The 14,929-nt window shown below is 46.9% G+C and overlaps 1 protein-coding gene across 8 annotated transcripts in view; it reads right to left on the reverse strand.

Annotated features, from left to right (window-relative positions):
• Positions 1–14,929, reverse strand: part of LOC140454485 (homeobox protein Meis1-like) — a 442,925-nt gene that overhangs the window by 322,861 nt on the left and 105,135 nt on the right. For 4 of the 8 annotated variants that reach the window (XM_072549266.1, XM_072549269.1, XM_072549270.1 and 1 more), the window contains exons 2-4: positions 5,451–5,668; positions 1,883–2,024; positions 84–134 (exon numbers count right to left, since the gene is read on the reverse strand). In XM_072549266.1, coding sequence (XP_072405367.1) covers positions 84–134; positions 1,883–2,024; positions 5,451–5,668 — 411 coding nt within the window. Of the gene's footprint in view, positions 1–83; positions 135–1,882; positions 2,025–5,450; positions 5,669–5,889; positions 6,069–6,855; positions 7,429–14,929 lie in introns of those variants that run through there. The other 4 variants (XM_072549271.1, XM_072549274.1, XM_072549267.1 and 1 more) reach the window with 3 other exon arrangements.

Genomic DNA, 14,929 nt, shown 5'->3' on the forward strand with positions numbered 1-14,929 from the left:
TGAGAAAGCAGACAGCCCTTTTATCTGTTCTCTCTCCCAGTCAGTTTAACATTAGTACAACTGAGATTTTAAACTCTAATTACCAAATTATCCAGCTCCGGATTGGAGGAAAATAAAGGTTTTTCTGTTCGAATCTGGAAATTAAAAGAGAGTGGGGAGAGATTTTATTAGAATTCAACAGACTTCTAATAGTTAACTGCAAATATTTGGATCCAGAATCAGTAACAGAATGTTTGACACCAATCTTGCTTTGCCAAGTATATCAGATACTTACAGATACATACACACACGTACACACGTACACACACACATATACACACACACACATACGCACACACAGGCACATGGACAGACAGCAACAAACTCTCACACACAAATGCAGGTTCTGATATTCTCACATTTGCACACACATATAGTGAGTGAGTTACACACACACATACAGTGAGAGTTACAGACACACACATACATATACAGTGAGAAAATACACACACACACAGAGCTACACACACACACAGAGTTACACACACACAAACACACGCACACACACAAATATAGACACACGGACATACAGCGACAAACTCACACACAAACACAGGTCCTGATATTCTCACACTTGCACACATATATAATGAGTTACACACACACATGCAGTAAGAGTTATACACACAGTGAGAGTTACAGATACACATACATAAACAGTGAGAAAATATACACACGGATTTACACACACACGTATACAGTGAGAGTTACACACACACATACAATGAGAGTTATACACGCACAAACACACACAAACACACCAGACTGATAGTTACATAAATGATCACTAGCAAAATCATTAGCCAGTCTCATACAGATTTAATTGAGGAGCATTTATACTGACATGGGATGTCATACATGTACAAAAAGACATGGAACATCATGTAGACAGTCTCTACACACTCTGGTTACACAGGCTCCCAATCTAAACACCAACACCATCTACCCATTCAAAGGCTACACGGTCTCTCTCTCTCACACACACACACATACACAATCTACTCTCTAATCTTGCAGTTTCCCAGTCATGCAGTCACTGAGCTAAATAATCTCAGCCAGAAAGGCTTCTTACCCAGAGGAACCCTTTCATAATTTCGGATTTGTCCAGACCCCGGTTTGTGTTTTGGGACAGTAGGGAAATCACCCGGCCAGAATTTACTGTGGGGATCTCCTGCAGTTTGTGCCTCTTCTCCTACTATCTCTCTCTCTCTCAGAGACCATCCTTACCCCCCTTCCGCTTTCTCCAATAGCTCAAGTCTCCCCCAGCTAGCGTTACAGGGAGCTTGCCTTTCAGGGGGACGAGGGGGTCTGAGTGGAAGGGAAGAGAGTGGAAACTCTCTCCATCCCAACTTGCCCCATGGACCACGAGATGGATGTGAGACATCCCCCTTCTCCCCCAGTGTTTGACCCCTGCATCAACCCTTTCGGGGCCAAGTGAAATTAAACCCATTTCAGTTTGATGTTGAGTTGGAATTGACGCGTTTACGAACATCCGCCGCGATTAAATTAATCCTGGAGACCAGTGCAAGCCGAAATTAATCAGAAAGATTTCACACTGTTTTTGGTCATCTGGAGCGGTGCAAAGCCGATATATTTACAACACCAAAAGGGGGGTTGTTTTTCAAAAGATCTTTGGGCAGATTTGTGGCTGATTTGAATCAGTAACCTGGAATGCATTCACCCCCCACCCCGCTTCTTTTTAAAAATATATTATTGCACCCATATTGTACAATGCACTGTTGTTAGAAATTCCCTGACAACTGAAACTTGTCTCTAAACTCGCTCTTGCACGCTGTCCCCTTGAGTCGCCCCCAATCCCATCTCCCTCCCTCTCTCTCCAAACCTGTTTAGCGAACACGGCGATGTCTTCATTGAAGGAATCTGATGAGCACACATCTCCTCCGGCCATCCCGCAGTCCCTGGGAGTACACGTCGCGAGTTCGCACTTCTCAAACACCAGGGCCAGCAAAGGGAATAGAGGGTGCCTGTTTAATTTGGGAGGGAAGGAGGTGGGGGGGGGGGGGAGAGAGAGAGATTGAATGATCAAAAATATGAATGCAGAATTAAAAACAATTTTTTAAAAAAAATCACCTCCTAAACCGAGCAAAATAAAAGAACCGAAATGTTCCCTTTCTAAAAAAAAAGATTTGCAATTGAGAAACTGTTCTCTTTTTAATGTGCAAAACGTGAAGAAAAACCAGCAGCGAATAGAGGGGTCCAAAGTTAATAGACACAGATATTTATAAGTAAGAAAATTAACAGTTGGGGGACAGAGTTACTTTTACTGAAGGCTAAATAAAGTCAGAAAAATAGGTGACTCTGCACATGCCCAAGTGCAGTCAATTCTCTACTGTGCATCATTTACAATACAAACAAGAAGATAAATTTGAGCTATTCTGGAAAAGTAATCATTTTTAACAACAGGGTTTTTTGCTGTTGAAATGGTGTATAGTGCACGTAATTATAAAATCTAAAATACCAGCATCTTCGCTGTTGCAAAACAGCCGAGCGAGAGAATACAGAAGACAGAAAGAGCAAATGGTAAATATATTTCTTTGCTGTGTGCGTTTTATATACGTACAAAGTGCTTTAGATACGATATACAGTTAGTGCACATTCAATGTTAAAAATATTGGTGCATGTTAGTCCATTCTTCACAACCTGACAAATTTAAGGAGTGGGACTCATTCTGTAACACATATCTCTTTATTTGAGAGCATTGGCTAAGTGCCTGTATAACGAGTTTAGCTTTGCATTAGAGACTGCCGCGTTTTTACCACGGCGTTTAATTTCCTTGTTGGAGCACGAGAGGAAAAGAATATGAAATGCTTAGGGGAAAAAGAAAGAAATAACTTTAAAATGAAATAACTTTTTAAAAAAAACCACTGAAAACTAGAGAGTGTGTGAAATCTGTCAACTGACCGTACAGTCAAAAAGATCAGCTCATTAAATACACACAAGTATTGGGCGCTAAGGACATTTTTGTGTGATTAACACACAGTTCCCGTTAACCCTCGCCCTCCACACTGCAATTATGATTTAACATTTTAACAGAACATGTGAAACAGGAATGAGCCTGTCTCACGCTCCCAGTTAAGTAGCTCGCGTTTGTTCAGAGTCACGGGCTCGGGAGCCAGAAACAAAAATCCCCCTGAAAAATAGCATCTGTTTTTATTTTTATTTTTTTGGGTAAAAAAAAGAAACAGCCCGGTGCCTTTAAAAAAAAACGTTACCGGCCCAAATGCAGAAAGTATTGCTCAAATTCTCCAGCAGTTTAAAATACTTGGAGGGGGAAATCTATTGGTTTTTAAATGTGGGCAGTTTGCGAGGTGTTATCGTGGAAGCAAGTATCGTACAAAGCTAGCTCGTAAAATACTCAAGTATTAGAGCAACAGCGGTGGGTGAGTGGAGATTAACACATCGCTGTGAAAATAGGTGGAAATTCTGTCTTTGTAACAGCATCAACTCTCAGACCGCTTGGCTTTAGGCACCATTTATTCTGTTCTCAATTCATGTAGAGGGGTTGGAATGGGGAGAAATTTTCAGATTATTTGCCCCCCCCCCCCCTCTCATTTGGACGGGTAAAAGAGAGAGGGCGAGAGTCTGAATCAATAGGATCTAATCTGGATTCCCCCCCCCTCTAACCCGTTCACCTGAACCAGTCTTCCAAATTGGAGTGAGTCAGTTCCATTTATTATTTTTTTTTGGAAGTATGGGTTTTTTTTCAGCACGATTCAGTCTGCACTGTAAATAATTAACCCTGCATAGATATCTCTCTGATAGTAAGTACAGGACATAGTCCTAGTGAGAGAATTTTTAAAATTTCAACGAGTAATCTTCAACATTATCCATACACACAAACGGTGTCGTGCAGAGCTTAAGAATTGCTGGAAAATATATATTTTGCCAAAATATTAACATACTTTAAATATTATCCACACGCTTAAATTGTGCTGAGCTTTTCCAGCAATTTCTATTTTTGATTGACACTCAAATCGTGCAAAGTTGAAAAATTGTTGAAAAAATACAATTTTGTCAAAGTATTTCAAATCAGTAAATTTACCACTCTTTAAATATTATCCACACACTTAAATTGTGCTGAGCTTTTCCAGCAATTTCTATTTTTGATTGGCACTCAAATCGTGCAGAGTTGAAGAATTGCTGCAAAAATATATTTTGCCAAAAAGTTTGTATGTTTCCTTTTTTTCCCCCGGTATGTGTATAAACTCGAGAGAAATTGGTGTGAAATGTATCTCTCTGTTTGTTAATAACAAGAATGTCGGAGAATTGAAATACTGTTATCTCTGATCTCTCCCGACTCTTGATGTTCAGATCTTTATAAACCACATCAGATATTGCAAGTTAGATTTTTTTTTAAAAAAGGGAGATTTCAAAAGATTATCTTTAAAATACAATGGCTCAGTCCCTTAGTCAACACAGCCCCCGCTCAATCCCTGACTCCCTTTAACTGTCAAAAATTCCCCAGAGAAAGGGGGAGAAAGAGGTTCCCCCTCAACGCTCAAACCGTTCTAGATTTTTGACACCAGTTCTCAAATAATAAAGGCAAATATGCAACTCTTTAAAACAGACACGAGTTTGGGGGAAGCAAAGTCGACCACGGTAAATACATTGGAGCTAGGGATGGGGAACCCCACGGGGTGATATTGAGGATAACGTTTACCCTCACTGCACAGGGGGGTTTGGCTGTTAGACATTCCAGAAATGTATAAAATATTTACCCTCATCTGCGGTTGGCGATTTGACAATTTACTCTTTTAAAACTCTGGGCTAGAGCGACTGAGACCCCGGCTGAGGGAACCCCTTATCGTCCCAATAAACGATCCAAAAGCACATTTTTTGGGGGGGAGGGGGTGGTTTGGGAGCGTGAAAAGGTTGCAGAGAACTCCAAACACAGAGGGCTACAATTTGATCCGACGGCCCTAAAACAAAAAGTCCAATCCTCGATTCTACTTGTAAACTTCACTTTTACCCTTGACTTCAGGATGTTCCCCACGTTAAGGCGAATCAGTGTGGACTATGAACAGGGGAGTCCCCCTCACCGACCGCTCCACGCTCTGTGACATTTTTCGAACACTCGCTTCCCAACTCTTGCCTCATCGCACCCTCCATCTATGTGTTCTTCCCCCCCCCACTTTCTGCAAATTTATTTGCTCTCCGTCTGTTTTTGCCTCTGCAGTTAAAAAGTTTGACAAACTCCTCTTGCGTTGCCAGTTTCTCTCTCTCTCTCTCTGTTTCCCAGCACAGTCTGAACTCTCCCCTCACACACAATATAATTGATAGTCAACACCACTTGTTCAAGAAAAAAATATCTTCCCCCCCCCCCCCCCCTCCCTTACATCCAACCCTATTTTGTGTGTGTGTGTGTGTGCATAGGAAGGAGAGTAGCCTACCCGTATATGGTGTCCTTTTCTCTCTTCAGACTGTCATTGATGGTGTTACCCAAGCTCCCAGGTAGCGGCGCCCGGTGAGATGCACTTGCAGGCGGGTAGTGTTGTGCGTGAATGCCGGGGCCGTGGTTCAGATGGTGACCCAGATTCCGAGAGACGTGTGAATCTCCATAACTCGCCATGGACACCCCGTCTATCCCATAATGGGACAGCTCATCATACTGGAGAAATAAAGTGAGAAGGGGAAAGTTAAAATGGGGGTGAAAAAAAGAGAGGGGGGGGGGGTGAAATTAGACACAGGAGGGTTTATTTTAAAACTACACATATTTAAACGAAAACACTCAGATCCTGTAGCAGACAAAATATACACATACAAAACGTATAAAAGAAACATACACACACACACTCTCTCTCAGGAGAACACACCACAATCGACCCTCACTTTCTGGAAACTTGTTCTTCAAACATCTTTGGAACTTTGTACAACACCCACCGCACCGGAGTGCAAGAGAAACTCAAGTCCAGAGGGTTTCTAGCGAGACCTCCACCAGACGGTTCCACGCCCGCACCCTCTGTTTGCAAGAGAACAACATTTTGGGGAGCGGGGTGTTTGGTTTAGAACTTGGAGGGGCGGGAGAGGGGAGAATGCTTTCAATGCACCTACTTTGTAACGTTCAAAATGGACCGGGGGCTGGGGTGGGGGGAGAGGGGGGGGGGTGTCAGAAGAAACACACAATTCAAACACTCCCAAGGCAAATAATTAACTTAAATACAGGGTTTCAACCAGCACGAACAATCCAAAATAAGTGAAAGTGCCATTAACTATGTTGCAAAGACACTGCCAGGCTGGGGCTACATTAGATATGAACAGTTCTATCCGAGATTTACATGTTAGGCTCGGCTGTGATTCTACTGCCTAAAGGGTTTAAATTAAATTCAATCTCATTTTCTCAAACTGCAGAGTGTCCCTTTGTGGGATCGCGCAGTACAGAGAGAGAGAAAGAGAGACAGCAGAATATTTGGGGGGGGAAATAAAAACAAAAATGTACATCACAAAATGAACATTCAAAATATCCCGGGCGGACTCGGAAACCCACAGAAAAACCATCATATCACCAGAGACAGAGGGGGGAAGTGTTGGGGAACATACACATACACACACACACACACACATAAATCCAGCAATACTACAAATAAGCGGCCGTCTTTAACATGACTTCACAAAAGAAGAAATCTGTGCCTTGTAACATCAAATAAAAGAGACGGATAGTAACAACGGAGATAACAACAAGCCAAGAGCACAACCACAGCGGGCCTTCCTGCCTGCCCAGGCCGACAAGCGGGACACTGCGGGCGGCTAAGGCGACCCAATTCGCCCGGGGTAGCGGGCTGTCGCTCCCATACCTACCCTTTGTGCCATCAGCCAGCGTGTTTATAGCTAGTCTTGTCTCTCTGTGTCTCTTTTTTTTAAAAAGGCAGCCTTTATTGTGAGCACACGGCCGCTGGATTTTGCCAGATGAAATTTTTTTTTTGCCGATGTAGATTTTTTTTTTGACAATCTTAAAAATCCCCAGAAATTGGAAGATGATTCTTTCACGCACGCACTCTCTCTGTGCCTCTGTTGATCATTGATACATCTGTGTGTGTGTGTGTGTGTGTGTGTGTGTAGGGTTTCTCCCTCTCTCTCTCTCTGTTGAAAATGTAAGGTCACAATTTCCAAATGAAAACCAAGTCGATGCAAAGCCGCTCTGTCGCCACTGGAGATGTAATCGGTGTTGGATCTGCAATCTTCTGTCCGCTTGGCTCGTCCATCCAGAAGCGGTGGTGTCACTTTTCCAAATGAATGATGATTAAAACCTTAGAAGGGAGGGTGGGAGAGAGGGAGAGAGCGTGAGGGAGGGTGGGGAGAGAGAAAGAGAGAGAGGGGGAAGCCAGAGAAACGTTCCCCCCACCCCACCCCCCCCGTATTAGCATCCACACCTTTCAGATTAGGTCAGCTTTTACTAGTAAACAGATGGACACCTCTCTCCTCACCCCCCCCCCCCACCCCCTCCTCTCTCTCCACCCCCACCCTCCCCTCTCTCCCAGGATCAGGAAATCAAAAAGCTATCCACTCCCATCCGAGCTGAAGTCCCACACACACTCTCAATCTCCCGTGCATCAGCTGCAAACCACGATAATCTGAGTTCCACAATAGACCCAGAGAGAGAGAGAGAGAGAGAGGAGGGGAGGGGAGGGAGAAGGAGGGGAGGTGGGAGCAGCTTCTAAAGGCCCTGCCCCCTCCACCCTCCCAATGCAGCCTGGTCGGGCTGCTCAAGGCAGGAGGAGGGGGTTGGAGGGCTTTTCCCTGACTTGCCCTGATCTGGATGTTAACCAGATGCTGGCCCTGTCTCTGCACTCGCTCTCTGTTTATCTCGGTGTTTCTCTCGCTCTCTCCTACTCTCTTGCGGTCTCCCTCTCTCTTTTATTTTGTTCTTCTCTCACTATTGTTTTTCCCCCCTCTCTCTCACTCGTCTCCCACTCTCTCTCTCTCTCTGTATCTCTCCCCTATGTCTTTCTCACTCTCTCTCTCTCTTGCCTCTGTCACACTCTCTCCCCTATCTTTCCAACTCGTCTTTCTCTCTCTCCTGTATTTCTCACACACTCTCTCTCCCGTGTCTTTTTCTCTCTCTCCCCCCTATGTCTTTCCCTCTCTCTCTCCTCCCAATCTCTCTCTCTCTTTCCCCTATGTCTTTCCCTCTCTCTCTCCTCCCAATCTCTCTCTCTCTTTCCCCTATGTCCTTCCCTCTCTCCTATGCCTTACTCGGTCTCTCACTTCCCCGTGTGTCTTTCTCTCTCTCCCTCTTTGCTTTCTCTCTCTCCCTATATAGCTTTCTCACTCTCTCTCTCTCTACCCTGTATCTCTCTCTCCCTCTATTGCTCTCTATCTCTCTCTGTCTCTCCCGGGTGTCTCTCTGTCTTTCCCACGATCACTCTCTCTCTCTCTCTCCGCCGCCGTTTCCCGGTATTGAGTAAACCCGGAACCAGCTGGGTCCTTCTGTAACTCTCTCCCGTGCACTAGGCGACCCGGCTAACCGAGAGAGGGAGTAGCAATCATTGACAAGCTGTTTCTGTCGGGGCGGAATAACTGTGTGTGTGTGTGAGAGAGAGAGAGAGAGAGTGGGTTTCCCAAACACCCCTGCATGTTAACCCTTACAGGTAAGGCTGGTGCAGTGCTGCAATGGTGCAAGGGAGTCATCTCCTCACTGGGAGAGCTGTCCCAAGCCTTTCCCCACCTCGACCTTCACCTCGTTGTTGTCCCTGGGCTTCACATGTACTGGGGGCTGCTGGTTTTCAGACTGAGGGGTTTGAGGGACAGTGGGAGTGGGTCATAGAGTCATAGAGATGTACAGCACTTGACCAGACCCTTCCGTCCAACTCGACAATGCTGACCAGATATCCAAAATTAATCTATTTCCATTTGCCAGCACTTGGCCCATATCCCTCTAAACCCTTCCTATTCATATACCCATCCAGATGCCTTTTAAATGCTGTAATTGTACCAGCCTCCACCACTTCCTCTGGCAGCTCATTCCATACACGTACCACCCTCTGGGTGAAAAAGTCGCCCCTTAGGTCTCTTTTATAACTATTCCCATCTCACCCTAACCCTCTAGTTCTGGACTACCCTAACCTCGGAAAAAGATCTTGTCTATTTATCTTATCCATGGCCCTCATGATTTTATCAACCCCTCAGCCTCTGACGCTGCAGGGAAAATAGCCCCTAGCCTGTTCAACCCCTCCAATCCTGTTGCCATCCTTTTCTGAACCCTCTCAGGTTTAGCAACATCTCTCCTCGAGCCGGGAGACCAGCTGACTTATCTGCGATCCTTCTGGATGCAAAGGTGGTGTGGAAGGTCAAAGGTCAGAGGTTCAGGCCAGTCACTCAATGGGCAGTTTGAAACTTCTGGGAGAGGGGGAGAGGGTGAGGACAGCAGATGCTGGAGATCAGAGTCCAGAAGGTCCGGTCAGGTGGTGTCCGAGGAGCGGGAGAGTCGATGTTTCGAGCCCTTCCTGACGAGGGACTGTGCCTTTTCAGCGCCACACCTTTCGAGTTTGAAACTTCACTGAATCATGGAGCAGGCTGTGGAAATGCTAAGTCCTTTCTTAGCTCATTTGAGGGGCCAGGATTCCGAAGGTGAAATCTGTGTTCCTGAGATAAATGTTATTGAGATTCCTTAAAACTCATTCACGGTGAGTGCGTCGCTGGCTGGGCCCAACATTTATTGCCCTTCCCTAATTATTGGCCAGAGGGCGGTTAAGAGTCAACCACATTGCTGGAGACACCTGTAGGCCAGACCAGGTGAGGTTGGCAGATTTCTCTCCCTAAAGGGGCATGAGTGGGTTTTCCCCCAACAAATCAGCACTGAATTCATGGCCATTGAACTCTTAAATTCCAGACTTCTTAAAAATTGGGTTCAAATGCCGCCATCTGCTGTAGTCGGATTTGAACTTCCATCCGGAGGATATTACCTGGGTCAGCAGCCCAGTGATAATACCACTAGGCCATCACCTTCCACCAGCAGCCTCCAGCCGCCCCCTGCCAAGAGTTGCCTGGAAACAGGCCCATCTGGCCCTTGTGTCAGTACTGGTGTGTATCTTCCCAACGAGCTCATCGTCCCATGTTTCAGCCCCACCCAGCTCAACATTGTCCAACTTCACGGGCTGATCAAGAGCTTCTGCTTTGAAAAGATGGCTCTCCAGGTCCTCAGATGCTGCCTGACCGGCTGTGCTTTTCCAGCGCCACACCTGCTGACCCTGCTTAATGGGCTCCCCACTCTTAAACGTTCACGCCCACCACCAACGCTCAGAGCACACCCATCGCTGAGAAGCATCGCGACAACCCACCTTCGACAGTACCTCCCCACCCACCACCTCTGGAAGGGGCAAGGTGACAGGCACAGGGGAACAAACCCCCCTTTCCAAATCACACTCCATTTATGAGTGCTCCTTTGCTCTCACTGGGTCAAAATCCTGGAACGCACCCCCCGCCCCCCACACCCCCCTCCCCCCCCCCCCCCAGCCCCCAGACAGCACCGGACTGTCGAGGTTCAAACAGGGCAGCTCAGTGGTTAGCACTGCTACCTTGCAGCGCCAGGGACCCAGGTTCGATTCCAGCCTCGGGCGACTGTCTGTGTGGAGTTTGCACGTTCTCCCCGTGTCTGTGTGGGTTTCCTCCCACAATCCAAAGAAGTACAGGTTAGGTGAATTGGCAATGCTAACTTGCCCATGCTGTTAGGTGCATCAGTTAGGGGTAAATATAGGGTAGGGGAATGGGTCTGGGTGCGTTACTCTTTGGCGGGTCAGTGTGGACTTGTTGGGCCAAATGGCCTGTTTCCACGCTGGAGGGATTCACCACCACTTTCTTGCGGACAATCAGTGAATGGGAAATAAATGCTGGTGTTCCCAGTGAGTAACCAAGTGACGAGAGTGCAAATGCAGAACGTGCTGGCTGGTGGTTATCTGTAATTGGCCATGCGATTGAGCAAGTACTTTTTGAAACAGCAAAAGCCAATTGTAGAGTGAAATGGGTGGCTCAATGGTGAGCACCAGGACCTCACAGCCCCAGGGACCCAGGTTCGCTCCCAGCCTTGGGTGACTGTGGGGAGTTTGCACGTTCTCTCTGTGGGTGTGCTCCAGTTTCCTCCCACAGTCCAAAGAGGTTGCAGAGTAAAAGTAGAGGCAGAAATCAGGGGAGCTGGAAGAGCGCAGGTATCATCAAACCCAGCTCCAGGTCTGTGGAATGGGCAGTTTGTGAAGTCTGATGGGTTGGTTTGCCTTAGTGGGGATTTTAAACTAACGATAAACCGCTTCTTGCAGCTGGATAAATACCCACTCCTTCACATCGAGGATTTTTACGCAAAGCCAGCAGGAAGGGCTATCCCTGACTATGCTGGACATGAGTCACATGTTCTTCCATTTACAGTTCGATGAGGATTCCCAAAAGTATGCTATATTTAATACCATCAGGGTTTGTACCGATACACGAGACCGCCATCTCGGGGTATCATCAGTCTGTGCTGAAAATGTGTTGCTGGAAAAGCGCAGCAGGTCAGGCAGCATCCAAGGAACAGGAGAATCGACGTTTCTCCTGCTCCTTGGATGCTGCCTGACCTGCTGCGCTTTTCCAGCAACACATTTTCAGCTCTGATCTCCAGTCCTCACTTTCTCCTCGAAGTTTTTATCATCAGTCTGTACCATATTTCAGTGGACGATGGAGAACATTTTACATGGTCTAGCCCAGGGTGCCATTTATCCAGATGATGTGCTAATAACTTCAGAAATTAGATTAGATTAGATTACTTACAGTGTGGAAACAGGCCCTTCGGCCCAACAAGTCCACACCGCCTCGCCGAAGCACAACCCACCCATACCCCTACATTTACCCCTTCCTAACACTACGGGCAATTTAGCATGGCCAATTCACCTGACCTGCACATCTTTGGAGTGTGGGAGGAAACCAGAGCACCCGGAGGAAACCCACGCAGACACGGGGAGAACGTGCAAACTCCACACAGTTAGTCGCCTGAGGCGGGAATTGAACCCGGGTCCCTGGCGCTGTGAGGCAGCAGTGCTAACCACCGTGCCGCCCACAACAGGAGAGACCAATAAAAAAAAAACACTTGGGGAGCTTTAACATAGTCCTGAGATTTTTCTCCAAGCTGGGCGTACACCTGAGAAGAGAAAAATGTGTCCCAGGCGCCCAGAGTGACGTACTTGGGCTACAGAGTCAGCAAGATAAGGTTATACCTGTTGGAAGATAAAGTGAAGGAAATCAAAGATGCCCTGGCTCCCATGTCTGTACTGGAGCATAAGCTTAAGGGAGGTAATGCCATCCTCTGCCACGATCTGGTCTCTCTGGGTCCGAAAATGTCTCCATTCTGGTGATGACGGCCTTTTTGGTTTCCCCCATCACCACCAGCTGCTTCAGTGTTGCCAGGACCAGATCTCTCGGCGTCCAAACTCTGAGATTATCAGCTGTGCCTGGGAGCGTGGCAGTACCACCCATGGTGTATCTGCCTGGGAGAAGGCAGCTCAATGCTACTTAGCTTCCTGGACAATGTTGCGATTTGGCGAGTTTTGAGAAGATTTGTAGCTCAGGTTGAGGTTCTAGTTGTAGGTTTGCTCACTGAGCTGGAAGATTTGTTTTCAGACATTTCGTCACCCCGTAGTTGGGGGAAACAGCATCAGGAACGCTGATGTTGGACGCAAGACTCTGTTTAGCGAGAGAGAGAGACAGGTTTACTTCAGGGATGGAGGAATCATGGGAATGGCCCTGCATGGGTCAATGAGGGGTCAGGTCCGGTGGTGTATAAAGTGGGGGTAAGTGCTATTGCTCTGAGCAAGCATCTGGCCTATTTGAAAGCTGCAAACCCACAAACGATGCGGGGAGCAAAACCAGCCAGACTCCTCGACTGCCTTTCCCAATGTTCTCGATGGGTTTGCCCTCTCCATCAGGCTCGGAGATACCTCGGGATCTGAGGTGTTCCGTGCCAGATGTCGCCACCTCAATGCCTTCGCCGTCTGAAGAGGAGGATAAATTTCATCCGAGATGCTCCGGGCGCAAGCAGAGAGCTACAGGGAGTCACACGCCACCTGTACCCCGGGGGGGCAGAGTTGAGAAACCTGACCCAGTGCTAACATGCCCCAGGAGGAGATAGAAAACACAGAGAGGGAAAAAAAAAAAACAGCTCATGTCCTTGGAGTCAGAGAATGTAGTGATTGTAGTGAGGTCAGCCAGGAAGACATTGGAGAATATGAGCTACCAGGATGTTATCCTCGTCCAATCAGGGAGCTGATAGTTATAAATAGGTGCCCCTGGAGAAGGAGCATGCTGTGTTGACCAACACCCTCAAGGTTTTCAGGGAGAGGTGGGCACTGCAGGGAGTGGAGTGCATTATTTCTCCCTCCAATTTATTTTGATTTAATCCTTACCCTCCCCTTCACTGTTTGATCACACATTGCCCTTTGATGTGAAGGGCACTGCTTGTCACTGGCCACTCGGGTGTTTCCTTTCTTCCTGGTAGCGGAAACTGAATAAAGATTTGTCCTTCTGTTGTCTCTCACTGTGTCTCACACCTGCACACACACAACATGGGCGCTGGGGAAAATATAAGCACTACCATGGTCAGATGGTAATGTGGGGGGAAAGAAAAATTAAAAAAAAACAAAACAAAAGATACCAAAATCTTGACCCTATCCCTAACCAAACCGTAACCCTAACCCTAACCCTAACCCAATCCCAAACCCAATCCCTAACCCAAACCCTCTCCCTAAAACTAACCCAAACCCTATCCCTAAAAGTAACACAAACCCTAACCCTATCCTGAACACTACCCTAACCCTAACCCAATCCCTAACTCTTACCCTCTCCCTAAAACTAACGCAGACCCTAACCCTATCCCAAACACTAATCCTAACATTATCTCTAATCCTAACCCTATCCCTTTCCCTATACTTATCTCCAAACGTAACCCTATTTCTGAACTTATTCCGAACCCTAACTGTGATCCTTAACCTTAATCCTAACCCCATCCCAAACTCTATCCACAGCCATAATCCTAATCCTTTTCCTAACTCTGATCCTATCCCTAAGGGCCATCCCTAACACTATTCCTAACCTTCACCATGTCCTGGGCCTCCTCCACCACTAAATCCAAGCCACTCAACGTCTGGAGGAAGAATGCCTCATCTTCCACTTTGAGACCCTCCAATCACACGGCATCAATATCAATTTCACCAGTTTCCTCATCTCCCCTCCCCCTCACCTCATCCCAGATCCAACCCTCCAACTCGGCACTGCCCTCTTCAACTGTCCTACCCATCCATCTCCCTTCTCACCTATCCCCTTCACTGTACCCTCTGACCTATCACCATCACCCCCCACCTGCATCTACCTATTGCTTACCTACTGCCGCCCCCCCCCACCACCACCCTCACCCTCCTATTTATCTCTCAGTCCCCTTCTCCCCCCCAACATTCCTGATGAAGGGCGTATGCCTGAAATGTTGACCCTCTTGCTCCTTGGATGCTGCCTGACCTGCTGTGCTTTTCTAGCGCCACACTCTCCCACAGGGGGAACCAATCTGTGTCTACCCTGTAAAATTGCCTCAAAATCTTGTATGTTTCAGTAAGTTCTACTCTCAATCTTTGAAACGCCAATGAATCCAGGCCCAACTGACTCAACCTTTCCTGGTCTCAGCCCAGTGAACCTGCTCTGGATTGCCTCCAAAGCCAGTCTATCTTTCCTTTGATAAAGGGTCCAAACCTGTTCACAATATTCTAGCTGTGGTCTGACTAAGGCCTTATCTAGCGCCATACTCCATTCCCTTTGGAATAAAGGCACATATTCCCAAGGAACTCCCTATTACCTGCTGAACTTGGATGCTGGCTGTTTATGATTCATTGATAAGGACTGACAAGTCCCTTTGTTCTGTAGTTTT

Source organism: Chiloscyllium punctatum, chromosome 29 (assembly GCF_047496795.1).
Source record: "Chiloscyllium punctatum isolate Juve2018m chromosome 29, sChiPun1.3, whole genome shotgun sequence".
In the NCBI taxonomy this organism is placed as follows: domain Eukaryota; kingdom Metazoa; phylum Chordata; class Chondrichthyes; order Orectolobiformes; family Hemiscylliidae; genus Chiloscyllium; species Chiloscyllium punctatum.